General features: G+C 37.0%; 1 protein-coding gene across 1 annotated transcript in view; it reads right to left on the reverse strand.

The window, feature by feature from the left end:
• LOC104077034 (nuclear receptor subfamily 5 group A member 2-like) overlaps positions 1 to 13,146 on the reverse strand; it is a 27,541-nt gene extending 14,395 nt beyond the window's left edge. The window contains exon 1 of the mRNA XM_009578107.1: positions 12,963 to 13,146. Within this exon, the coding sequence (XP_009576402.1) occupies positions 12,963 to 13,146 (184 nt within the window). The remainder of the gene's footprint in view (positions 1 to 12,962) is intronic.
• Positions 13,147 to 13,484: the final 338 nt, after the last annotated feature.

Here is a 13,484-nt window from a genome sequence, read left to right on the forward strand (position 1 = left end):
TGTTCTCAATTGCTTTGTTCCCTTTTTACTCCCTGCCTCACCTCTGGTAGTTTTATCTATGGTTTATCTATTTTTGATTAATTGTGAGGGTGTTTTTTCCCTGTCTTACAACAGAAAGGGAGGAAGAAACTCAGGCAAGAGTTTGCCTGAAACTCTGGCCAGCTGGAGCACAGTATGCAGTCTAGATGACGCTGCTCCCACAGTAACCTCTTAGCAATGTTCCTCTCTGAAAGAATATTTTCAGTGTGCAATGTTTTTTTCCAGCACTTCTTTACGGGATGTGAGTCTGATACCTGTCCTTTTCAACCTTGCTAGTGACTCTATTCTCTAAAGCCAAATGTCTCCCAGAAGAGATGGACTAAGACAAGAGGAAAGGACTTTCTCAAGCTACCACCCATCCAGCCTGCCTTAGACTGGGCTTGAAGAACAGTCTGTATCATTTATTCTGCTTAGGCTATGGGTTTTCCCTCAGTGAAAGACTGGATAGCATCATCTGTCTTGTCCTGAGCAGTTCGCTGATCTCTATTACAATTTTTGCTGTTGGGAGAGAGGAAAGATGCTGTTGTAGTGTCATTCCCCATTCTGATGTTGAAATCTTTCTCTTTCTTGAGATGAGACTTTCCTTCACCTGGCAAGTAGAGGTGTTGTGCATATGTTTATAGTACGCATCAAACCCTCCCAGTACTGGAGATGATGTTAAATGCGGGATTTTCCTTATTAATCTTTGAATAATCTTACAGAGAAGAACTCTTAAAATATCCTTAGGAGGATGGCCATGTGCAGATTAAACTTTTGCAAGCCACATGGACTGTTTTGGGGATTACTCTTTCAGTTTGTCCCATGCTCGATGGCTCTGCACAGGACCAGAGCAATACATGGAACTCCTGCTCTGAGAGGTTCATCCAATCTTGGTAGCAGCTTTGCTAGAGCCTAAAGAGTTGCAATTTTCACCCCCCTCCCCTTTCCTGCCAGCAGAAGTCATTGGGACACACTCCAAGCCATAAGCTTGGGAAAGAATTCTGCCTCCCAATTCATGATCACAGCTGCATTAAGGCTGGGCCATAAAGTTTGTTTCTGAATTTTCTTTCATTGTTTCTTTCCTGTTTGCTTCTATTTCCTCCCTCTCCACCTCTAGCTTGGCTTTGATCAGGGTTCCATGGTTTCTCTTTCCTTCCTGGCCTTTTCCCCCTGTTTTCTTGACTCCTTTCCTATCCCAAGCCCTCTGGTCTCTCTCTGTTCCTCTGATCCACATCACTGCTGTCCCTTGTTTTCATCAACCGCTCCTGGCTCCTGCTATGCCCAGATATCCTCTTCTCTGCCACTCTTCTCCCATCACTCTTGCAGATCCTTTCTTTTCCCTGGTCTCCTGTTCAATTCTTGTGCTACTTCTTTTCATTGTCTCTTTACAGTATTTCAGCTCTCTATTTTAACTCCCTCAGAGACAGCCATTGCTTTAGTTTCTCTTCCGGTGTCCAATCTTGCACAAGCAGCAAAGGGATAAGAGAAAGATAAGAATTTGGCATAGTCTACAGTGTGTCTCCAATAAATGGCTGACAGTCACCCATATATAAACTTTCAGGTGAGAGCCTCTACAATGTGTGTTTTTAACTAGAAATACATGAGGAACAGTTTTTAGTCTATACATTCTGGTATAAAAGGTATTTAATAAGTTGTCTGCCACAACTGCAAAGTGAATTTAGCCGTTATATTCCTTTAGCATGTTCCTCGTTCAGTGAAGCATTTAAGCACATGTTCAAAATAAAACTATAGGGTGGTCTTACTGGCTCCAAGATTAAGGATATTCATTCATTTATCTATACCTTAATATATAGCCATTTATTACCATGTGATGCTGGGAAACTTGGCTAACAAAAGCAGCCGCTGATGTTAAACACTTCTGCCAATAGCAGCTAAAAAAATTCTATATAATCCCATTCTTCCTCTGTTACATATATAATACATTCAAACTTGCACCTTAAACATCTAAAATGTGTGTTAAAAGTGGGACAGAAATTGTAAAAAAATATTCCAAAAATAGAGACGCATGTAAATGTGGCTTATGTGCAGGTAATTTTTCCCCCTTACAGGTGCTGTTTAAAAGCCATATTTACTAGTATTCTATAAACATGTTAGAGAGGGGAAAAGTGCAGAGCACACTGATTGAGTTATTCTGAAATCCCCACTGTCTCCACACAAAGGCAGCAGTACAGAATACAAATATTGCTTGATACCCATGCTTCTAATTACTTGCGAGATTTGTATCTAACAAATATATGACCTAATTTTCTCTCAAGCATCTAATCCTATTGTTATTTCAAAACCTTCTAAAATATGCATTTTAGAAAAAAAAACAACATGAAAAGAAAAAGTACTTGCTGAAGATGGTTAATCTTTTTTTCCATGGCTTGTAGCTGTCAGAAAGCAGACAACATAAACCAGTAATGATCAGATTGGATCAAATTCATGCCTCAAATAATGCCATTGTACTCAACAGTTACATAAGAGATGAATTTGCAACATTCATTGCATTTTATGAAATAAAATCAGGACAAATCAACAGTGATTATTAAATTTCCTCTATAATTTACTGAAGTTTATTCAAAAAACCCAATCAGTAATGAAACAGAAGGCTATCTCTGGAATTCCTGCAAGAAGTTTATCATTCACGACTCCTACACTCAGGGCTGAGATGAATGATTAAAGACTTATTTATTAAAAATACTGGTTTAATTCTTAACTATACCTTATAACCCCAGCATTTGTATTTTATTCCTTTTATATTATGTGGGGGGTTTTTTCACAAAAATAATTGATTGGAGATTTCATTAAGATAGACACTGTAAGATAGACACTGTCCTAGTTTCTTTCATACTGCCTGCACGATGGGAAGCTGGACTAAAACCTGTCAGCTCACTGAAAAAGTGTTCTCAGGAGCAAATGATTGTTTATCAAAGTTGTCACTCCATACATTATCATTTAGCATCTATAAGAAATTTAAGGACTGATTTTTAATTGTTTGGGTTTGCTATGGGTTTTGACAGATAAAGTGAAGGGGATATGTCTTTGCTTTTGTTTCTCTATAAAGAAATCAGAAAAAGCAGAGATATAAAAGAACAGGGCAAAAGAAAATCCACTTTGTCCTACATGCTAAAATGTTAAAATTCACTCCTAAAAATAATCTCTCAAAAGATGAATTTTCAATTTTTTTTTCAAAGTTTTAGACCCTAATATGAAAATACAGCAAGGAACTACTTTCATTTTGAGTAACTTATAAAGGAAAGGATAAAATTTTCTCAAAATCTACTCAAGATATTTTAAATTAGATTCCTTTTAACAATGGTCTTTGTTAGGATATCTGTAGATATTTCAAACAACATTGTTTCAATTTGGTTGTACCTTACAGCATATCTTTAATACTCTGGATTTTACCACTATTTACAAAGATAGATAACTGTTGCTTTCATTTACCAGACAGGGTAGTTGAGATATTAAGAGACTTCAAAGCTCCATAGTCAGTAATGGAGTCAGAAGCCAAATTAGAGACGAGGGTTGATTTCTCTTTTGGGCAATGCTGTCTCCGTGAAAGGAGAATGTCCCTCATGAGATGATGCTGAAATGAGGTTTTGTCCATATTAATTTACTTTACTTTCCCAGAGGACTGAAGTAGAAAACTGGAATAGCTCTTCTAGTGGCAGAGTGGAGTAGCCTGGCTGCTTTGCTTGAGACCCATAGAAAAGTTAAAAGTTCCAGCAGCAGACTGGCTATTTAACTGTTCTCCTGGCCCTCATCATCTCTAATAAGAGATCTATCCCTAGTTTCCAAGGCAACGTGGGACATGCCGCAACGAAGTACTATGTAAGATTGCTGACAACTGCTCACATTAGAAGTTACCAAATTCAAACTTGGCAAATGGAAAAGTTTGTAAAAACCTTGAAATTAGAAATCATGATAAATTTAAACTTCTTGCCTATGAAATTTACTTTCACTGATTTGGGGACAAGAAAGGACCTGTATAATCATCATCGTTGTTGCCTCCTTCAGCCTTCTGCTCAATGCAAGTCATCCAACAGTTGGACATCAAGTCTATAACTTTTGATTGAGCTGTATCATAATTATTAAGAGAAGCAGTCATCTTGATTTCAGATTTCAGGAAACAGAGCCTCCATTATACCCAGAGATGAAGTCTTCCAAAAGACAGTGATCTTTAAACTTGTCTATTTCTAATATAATTAATCCCAAACTAATATTACGTAGCTAATCCTGCAAATGTGTTCTTGTTGAATTCCATGGGACATGCACAGGAGCCATTGTTTACTAGATTAAACTTTTAGCAAATACAATGTTACCTCATCATATTACATCTCAATTACCACAGCATTTCTTCCTTTGGCCTTGGGAAATGGTGCTGCCAAGATACCCTTCCGAGCCCATTGCTTCCCTATCTTGTTGGATTTTCCCTTTTCCCTGCTACATCAGACATTAATTGTGTTCTTTTTCAAGGTCTTGTAGCTGTTCCTTCCTTACCTATCTTCAGTCATTCACTGTCACGAGCTCATCTCTTGCCTCTGACTTGCCCACAATGCCATCTCCATTTCCCACTCTCCACCTTTCCAGAACAAGTACTTTTCTGCTTTCTCCGCTCTGACTCTCATGCTTAATATGCCAGATCTCTTTATCCACCTTCTTCATATTCCCTCTCAAAACTTTTTGCTGTGACATTTGAGACAAGCCTGGGCTGTAGGTGTGCTGGAATTGTGCCTGTTATCCATGCATTGTCTGCCAGTCAACACCTGTTCATCATCACATATGTAGATTGTATATTTTAAAGGAGCATTTAAAAATGTCACCTGCCATTAAGGATTCCTAATCATTAAATTAGGAAATGTTACTCTTCATAACTTTGTCACAGTGAAAGTATGGTCCTAGCTAGATGTGTCGTTCTACGTTCTCTGGTTTCATTCCCAGATAAGACGTTCATCTCAAAGTCTATTTGAAATACTGTTAGTACAGCAAAAAATAATCAAAAATAATCAAAGGGGGCAAATATTTTGTCAGAAATTAGTATGTGGAAAAACCTACTTAAATCTTGTTTTTATCTATTAGTCAGCTGTCAGCTAATAATAAATTATATTCAGTCCCTCCCTTGTTATAAATACTTATTGATTCGTTTTAAACTCTGAACTTCAGAATGAGTTATATCTGGTCATTGCTAAACTGCTCTCTTCGCTAAGAAAAAAATCCCCAACACCTATTATACTGCATTTAATTAAGACGAGCATCAGCTTTATGTACCATTATTTGCTTCTGCCAAGTCTCTATGGTATAAATATTGAGCAGTCACATCTCCTGAATACTAACTGATCCTTCCTGAATTCCAAATGATTACATAAAGTTTAGGAAATGTTTCTTTGCCAGTATTATCTTCCGATGCTTACTGTAGTTAGGTATTAGGGTTGAGATATGAGCCTGAATTTGACAAGTGTGCAGTAAGTATTTTTCTAAATTCAAATGTAATGTGGGGAAGCATGAAAGCCCTGGCTGAATGCTAATCACACAGAACCCCTTCACTGCTTGCTTACTAGTGTTTACCACGTGCAATCTTACAAGTACACTTCGGTAACAGAATGGATGAATATAAGAAAACTGCCAATAGATTTAATAAAACCACCTCATAATAACAGCCCCATTGTAAATGTGTATTATAAATAACATATATGTAAAAAACCAGGTGTAAAAGTAGTTGTATATTTACAAACTACCGAAAGTAAAAATGGCTAGCGTGATCATTTTGAAAATTACTGCATTAAACTCTAAGTACTGTTTGTCACTGCGAGTAAGAAGTGAGCACATTTGTGATGACAAGTCTGACCCTGGATAAATGCTCCATTACCGGCTTGCATTGGCTTGCTAAGGAAGACTGTCATGCGATACTTTTTGCTTCAAATTCACGGTACCTACTTTAGATCCTGGGGCTGAAGGTGCTTTGTGAAGACAAAGTAGTGTTATCTGTGAGCTTCTTGGTATCCTGCCAAAGAACTACCAGGCCCATTTTACAGGAAGGAGAATGGAGTCCCTGAAAACTACAAATGGCTCACACCTACCCAATAAGAGCATGAGAATGGCCGTGCTGGCACTCTGGATCATCTAGACCACTGTCCCATCTTTGACAGTGACCAGGAGTAGATGCCCTAGGGAACAGTGTAAGAAGAAAAAAAAGCATGAAGCGATACTGCAGTCGCTCAGGCTCCAGCAGCTAGAGGTTAGCAACAGCCAGAAGTAGAGTTTTTTGTATTTCATAGCTTTCAGTGGATTTTCCTTCTGTTAAGTTCTCTAGGTGACTTGGTAACCACAAAAACTTTCAGCATCCTCTACATCTCGGAGCAAAGAGTGCCAGAGCTGGATAATATACTGTGTTCAAGAATGAACTCTTGTGTGTTAAGCCAGTTACCTGCTAGTTTAATTAGTTTCGTTCTGATACTAAAATATCAGAATGATGGGAGGAAGAAGCTTTTTGGCTAATTCTTGTTCTCAGTAAGTCCCCATGTTTAGTGGACTGTGCTTTGAAGAGCTAGTGCAGTCTTTTAAACAGAGAGTGTAAAAGGCAGATCCATATTTGTTGAAAGTATAACGTGATTATTAGGGAGGCTGCAATGAAGATCTACATGCCAAAATTTGCTAGGTTATGCCTTTATGTCTATATTACACTTAGGTGTCTGTAATCCTGGGTGAATTGGTTCTTGTCTAATTTTCTGGTCTTGTTTCGTGTTTTCCTTTTGGTCTGATAAAACCTCTTGCCTCACTAATTCCCTCATTTCATTCTCCTATTCTTTTTGTTTGCGTGCCCTTAAGTATCATAAATACTACCAAATTTAATCAATATTCCTTGTTACATTACTTCCAGCTGATGTTTATACACTTATTTTCCTATCTGCATGTGGTTTTTTTTGTTTAAGCAAGAGCCCATTGTTTGCCATCCACAGCGATTAAATGTTTACCGTTTCTACAGGACCCTCTTGTCTCATGTTAAGTGAGATGTGAGATCAATAGTGGCTCTGCAATTATTTGTCCATTGATAAAGCCTTCATTTCTTAAATGAGGTACATTTATCTGTGTCCTGACAATGATGAGGGAGCAGTACCAGTCAGCTGTTGCCTAGTCTAGCATTTAGCTCCACAGGCAGACGAGTGCCTGGACATGGGTCAAATGATGTCTAACTTTCTTCCTATTGGCATTTCACTTTACAAACTGCTCTGATGGGAGGTTTGACAAATCATCCTTGCTGAGTTCAGATAATAAAAACCAGCAGGACAAATGGGAAGTTTTGGTAAAGAGAAAACAATGGCTGATTTCAGGTTAAGTGAACAGTCTGTAAAGCTACAGATGGTGAAATGAAGACATCTGTTGTGTCAAAAGATGATAGAAAGTATCCCATGTAAGGCACTCATTTGGTTCTTCAAATATAATTTAAGTTTAGTCATTTAGCAGATTTAATTGCTGAAAAATTGATCTGAACTTTATTCTGTGATAGGAAGCAAATCAAAGAAACAGTGAGACGAATTTTGGCTCCAGTAAAAACAGTGCAAAATTCTCTTTGATTTTAGTGAGGCCAAAATTTCACCCCAGTGGAGCATGCCAATCTATTTCAGCCCCAGAATTAGAGAATTCAACAGCACATGTGGGGTGGTGGTTTTTGTTTTTTTTTTTAATTTCTAATTCTGATTTATGACAAAGAAAGAACGGAGTTTCCAAGCTAATGTCAAATTTGGTAATGAAAATTCAAAGAGACTGATAAACTGACACATTTGTGTTTTCTATCTGTAGTGTATCTTGATTCAAACCAGCAATTATTAAAGACAAAGAAATAATTTGTATTTATTTTTAGGCCTACCTTTTGATAAAGTGTACTGTGGGCTATACTGGTTATATGCTATAGAAAAATCAGGTGTATTATTACTCTGGGATTAGGGTAAAGAAATTGCATTATCCTCAATTTGGCTAGCTTTGGGAAAGCCAGGTATGTTTATTCTCATTTAGTGGTAAATTTGATAAACAGTTATACAACTATGTGATCAGCATATTTGTATAACTAGTTATAGTTTCTCAGATGTGCTCTTTCCATGTTTTGGACATGAGTTCATAAAGATAAAACCTGCAGACTAAAAGTAGGTTTAACATGCAGGTCTGTCAAAGATTTCTTTCTTCTTTCCCAGTTTTGCAACATGTGTCTGGTCACTAACTTTCCATCAACAATGTGATTACAATTGCTGAATTGTCATGGCTCTGTCTTGGTTCTTTTTGCTTGAAAGAAACCTGTCAAATGCAACCAAGTAGTCAAGAAAATCCAGGTTTGCATATCTCTTGAGCTACTGATTTTTTTAAGAGCATATTTTCAGATTGCGGAAAAAAAATTGGCTGATATACCTGAATTAAATTGTGGTTTGGTATGTTGATTACCTTCACTCCCTTAGTTGGAATTAAGGGGAGAATACCTCTATATGTGAAAACACAGGAATGATGCCCCCACAAAACAGGCATGTTTTGGGGTTTGCAAATATGATGTAAACCTCAGTGAAAGAAAGGTTGGTAAGGATAATTGCTATCAGAACTGGTGTCCTGATTTACTTCAAAACAAGCTAATAGCTCAAGATAATTGAAATGGAGATTGATAACAGAAATTGGTATTTCTAGACCACCTAAACAGAAGACTTGTTTCAAATAAATCATACTGGTAGATGGATTGCTTCTTTGCAATAAAGTGCTTTGGCTTCAGAAGTCCAGCTCATCTTCAAATAAAACATTCAATCAGCATCTAGTGTATCATTTGAAGCAAAGACAGATGTTGGTACAGAATTCAGACATGTCCACGAGAGATCAGGTAGGGGAAGAAGTGACTAGAAGATGGCTTAGCAGTTATACCAGGCTACACAACTGAAATTGCCTGTGAAGGGCAATTTTGATCACAAGACATGTTTCTATTTGCTTTGCTGGGATCACAGTTGTCAATTAGACTGGTTGATTTGTGTAATGCTGTTCTGGTGTGCAGTGAGAGAGGGAAGCAACATACGTTTTTTTATGTGTAGTGAGGAGGTACACAGCGAGGGAATTGCCACAGAGGACTGACTCACAGAAAGACTGTGATTCTTCAAGGGAACCCTGATGGACTAGTGTAGTAGATCTGTAGATCATGTAACTGGATCAGAGTAATGTGACGGAATTTAAATTTAGTCCAACCTTCCTATGTCTTGACAGAGTAATTGACTGACCACTGATGGTGCAGTGAAGCTGTGAAGGAAGGGTTCTCTACTGGTGGTTTAATGTCCTTACGAGTCAAGGCTCTTGTTAATCTAAAATACAGCTGAGTCCAAACCATGCACAAGAAGGTAATCTCCAGTGTGATCGTGATGATTATGCTGGTTGTAAGGACTGATTTGTTCTCTGACTTTTTAACCTGTGGGAGCACAAGAGCTGAAGGACTGATTTAGCTGGTTAAGCACTGAGAACAATAGTCCAGGTGTGATGGACTTGCTCCTCTCTAGAGATTGGCAGTGATTGGACTGAAGGATGGCATGAGGAACCACTGAGGGTAGACAGACAGACAATCGCTGAAGTATGAAGACCTGTGGACATGAAAGGGGACTTTTATGTACAGAGAGGTAAGAACTACTTAGCTGTAAAGACACTTGCTTTTTATAACTGATGGAGGGAATTTAAAAGTTACCTAAATCTACATATATTAATACAATATAGAACTAAACTAAAGAGATGTCACACTTAAGAAACTAGTTACCAAACTATTCTGGCTTATTGAATAATCGCGGAGTCACTGTATCATTATGTACTTGGCAGTGTTGGTCAGATGGGCCCAGGCTGACTAGATGGTCCACTGGAGAAAGGAACTGAGCTCCTGTGCCTGGGTGTATCACTCACTGGGGTGGGTATATGCAGTTTGACTGCAGGAAGAGTTGTGCACTGCTAGCCACAAAAGCTACAATAAATATGCGTCTGTCTAAGCTTCAACAGCATCTTCTTTAATGCTACCATCAATCAAAAGCATTTTCCTGGATAAACCCTTTGGAACCTTTCACAAGTAGATAACAAACAATTACCTCTCTCATTTAAAATCTAGCAAGCAAAACTGATATGATTTAATTGTGTTTTGAAAAATCATTGTAGGTGCTTTGGGCTTTGAACATTATTTTACTGTTAGTTTACTAAGATAATCACTTCTGAAACGTTAGGAAAAAAGGCAGAGACAAAGTTCTTTGCCCTGAAGGAGATTGCCACCTCGTGAAGAGATAGACAATACGGTACAGCCGTGAATAACAAACAGCTTTACAAGGCAGCCTTATATCTGTACGGTTATAAAAAACAAACAGCTTCTTCTCAATAAATTAATTCTGTGGATTATTGACTTTGTGTTGCCTTTGAGAGGCTTTATATTAGACATTTATTTTTCAACCAAGCACTATATTAAAGAATAATAGCGATAGGTTTTATTGGTTTGGTTAAGACTGTGGCGTGAACATCCTTAGAAATGTAAAAAGGCTGGTATGTCTTGAAGTGCTTTTCATTCCATTAAACATTACAGGACCAGATTTTCAACAAGAGCCAGCTGAGGTTTTTGAAATTTTTTTTTAATTAAGTGATATATTTTTGTCATTAAGACCAGTTTTCTGTTGAGATGCCTGAGAGGTGTAGATATGTGTCAAATGCACCTAGATACTTAGGTACAATAATTGCTCCCAGTTATTTATGTAGAATTTGATGCTTAGCTAGTTTTGACAGCCCTGCTGAATGCCTACCAGTGTTTTTAGGCACTTCAATGTCTTCAAAAACCTGACTCACTCTTAGGATGTGAGGCGTCTTATTAACTTCAGCCAGACAATTCATTCATACTTCTGGGCACAAACTTAAGTACTTAGCTGGAAAGGGTATGTATGTTTTTCATTTCAGTTTTGTCATCATTCTCATTAAATATTTGTCTCAGTCCTGTGGGTCAACTGGTAACATCTTTACATTTTACTCTTGGCAGAATAACATCTAGCTTTGACTATTAGCAAATTGAATTATGCAGTATCTAAATAAGGAACTAATCGGTTTGAAAGGTGTTGAACCTTCCTTAGCTACATTACTTTTATATGCAAGTGATGTGACTACAAGGCTCCTATTAGCAACAGAGTTAGCTCTTTTTATAGTAGCATAAATGAGAGAAAATCTGGATAACCTGGCTCGGTACAAGCTTGCAAGGTATTCCTGCTTCAGAAGTGGAGCGCACTACCTAGCAGAATTAGAAGAGCTAAAGGTGTAAGAATGATTCCTAAATCAATGCAAAGTACTTGAAGAGGCACTGAAAGCGATCAAACAAAAAGGCCACCTAAATGTGAGAATTTTCCAAATGCACTTCGCTTATTTAGCTAATTTAAAATACACTGAACTGAGACGAATTCTCTAAATATTTAATCAGAGGAAAGCTACAGGCTCTTTAGGCATTTCTGTGCCACTGTCTAATGACTGAAAAACCTACTTATTAGGAATTAGGAAATCTGAATCCTTGTTATTAATTAGATTAATTCATAAAACATAATTTCTGCAACAGATGGCTTGCTTTTCCTTATCTGAATCTAAGATGTGGGAAGTGATGAAGCCCTGAATACAAAATGTTAATAGTTACCAGATAACTGCGTCCTAGACCTCTGAAGTACTGATCTTTTATGCTCCCTATATTTAGAGAGCTTCATCTAAAATTTTCCAAAGCAGGTTCAAATTCTATAAACACCACATAGAGGGACATATTTAAGATAGTAATTGATGCTTTACAGTGTAACCAAAACTGTTCCTTTTAGTCTAATTGCAATTGTATTATGATAATTTGTTTGTAGAATTTTTTTCCTTTACAGAAGATTTTTTTTTTTTTTAAATTGAAAATTAAAGAAAAACATTACTAACTGTCATCACTGCTGATATTTCTTTCATTGTTGTGCTTGGCTCAACTGTTCACTCTCTTTGTAGACAAAATGCCTTTTGAGTAAAGTGGGAGTTTTGGCTATGGAGGTATGGCTGGATGTGACCTTATTTATGTTTTTAAGTCTTTCCTTTCAACTGTCTGCCAGTAAATAAAAATTCACTGGGTGAAGGTTTATTTAGACCAGCTTTATTAAGTAAACAAAGTGCAAACCTGAAAAATCTGTTCCTATGAAGTCAATAAGAATCCATCTCCCTAAGTCTTTTTTTACTCCTGGCACCGGTGATTTTTCTTGACTGATTCATTGGAGGGCACTGGTTTAACAAATTTGTCTTGTATAGGTATCTTTCCCATTCTATGTCCTCTCCACTAGTACAAACCAATCTTCCCTTTAAAGGTTATTACCTAGCCAGATCTGTCATAAAGCTATTATCATTAATTTGCACTTTAAGAGTTCCTTTCAGTTTTAAAAACTATGAGATACATTCCTGATTTATGGATTGTAATGTGACAGCCATTATATGCGAAGAAGTTTGTTTATACTTACCACAGATGCCTTTGAAAAAGAGGGATATTTCAATCTTATGCCCACTCCAGCTGCTTTACATAACTATATTCAATATCAGAGAAAAACTGTAATCTATATCAGAGAAATACTGGCAATCTGTATTTTCCACTGTCCTCTAGAATTTCTAATAGAATTTTATCCTTGTTCTGGAATATTCAGAAATCACATACATAAATACAGAAAACTTGTAATACTCTATTAAATTCCATAGGTTTTAGGAGTAATTCCCATAAAAACCCACTTTTAATCCTTATATGTAGTTTTCCTGCAGGTGATAATTAAAAAATAGTCCTCAGATTACTGTGAACCTCATTAAATATATTTCAAAATCATGTTTTTCAGGAAAACATTAAGAAAAGCAAAATATTTTCATTGTTTTTAGAAAAAATAGTAACACTATTAAGTAAGGTATGAAGAGTAGAGCGTACCTACCTAAACTAAACAGCACCAGGAATTTGAGACATACAAATTCTCGTAGATCAAACTGCAGGGAACGAAGCTTTGCTACTAGTTCTTGTGCATGGCTCATAAGATTGTTGAGGGTAGCTCCAGCTTGGGATGCTATTACGGAATAATCCACCTGTAAAAGAGAATTGTATTTCTGTCTGGTTGTCATGCCCGCAGAACCACTTTAGGACGTTTCAAGCAATCACATACAACTGGGATACTCCTGGATAAAAGAATCACTCTCAATTTAATGATGTTATCAAGTCAAGATGATTCTATATAAAAACCTATTTTAGGACAATGGTATATATTGAAAATATTATTAAACTATATATCTTAATGGTATGTCACATCAGTGTGAATGCTGGTTTGTCTGTATTAGCTTTTTTTAGAAGCTTTATCTGTGACAACTGCTTATGACACTGGTAGCTGTTATAACACTGTTAGCTCCCCATATCTGTTTGTTTTATTCATTTGGTGTCTCTTCTCATTGTAATTGTATGATCC

The sequence above is a fragment of the Fulmarus glacialis genome, unplaced genomic scaffold (assembly GCF_000690835.1).
Source record: "Fulmarus glacialis isolate BGI_N327 unplaced genomic scaffold, ASM69083v1 scaffold43235, whole genome shotgun sequence".
Lineage (NCBI taxonomy): Eukaryota > Metazoa > Chordata > Aves > Procellariiformes > Procellariidae > Fulmarus > Fulmarus glacialis.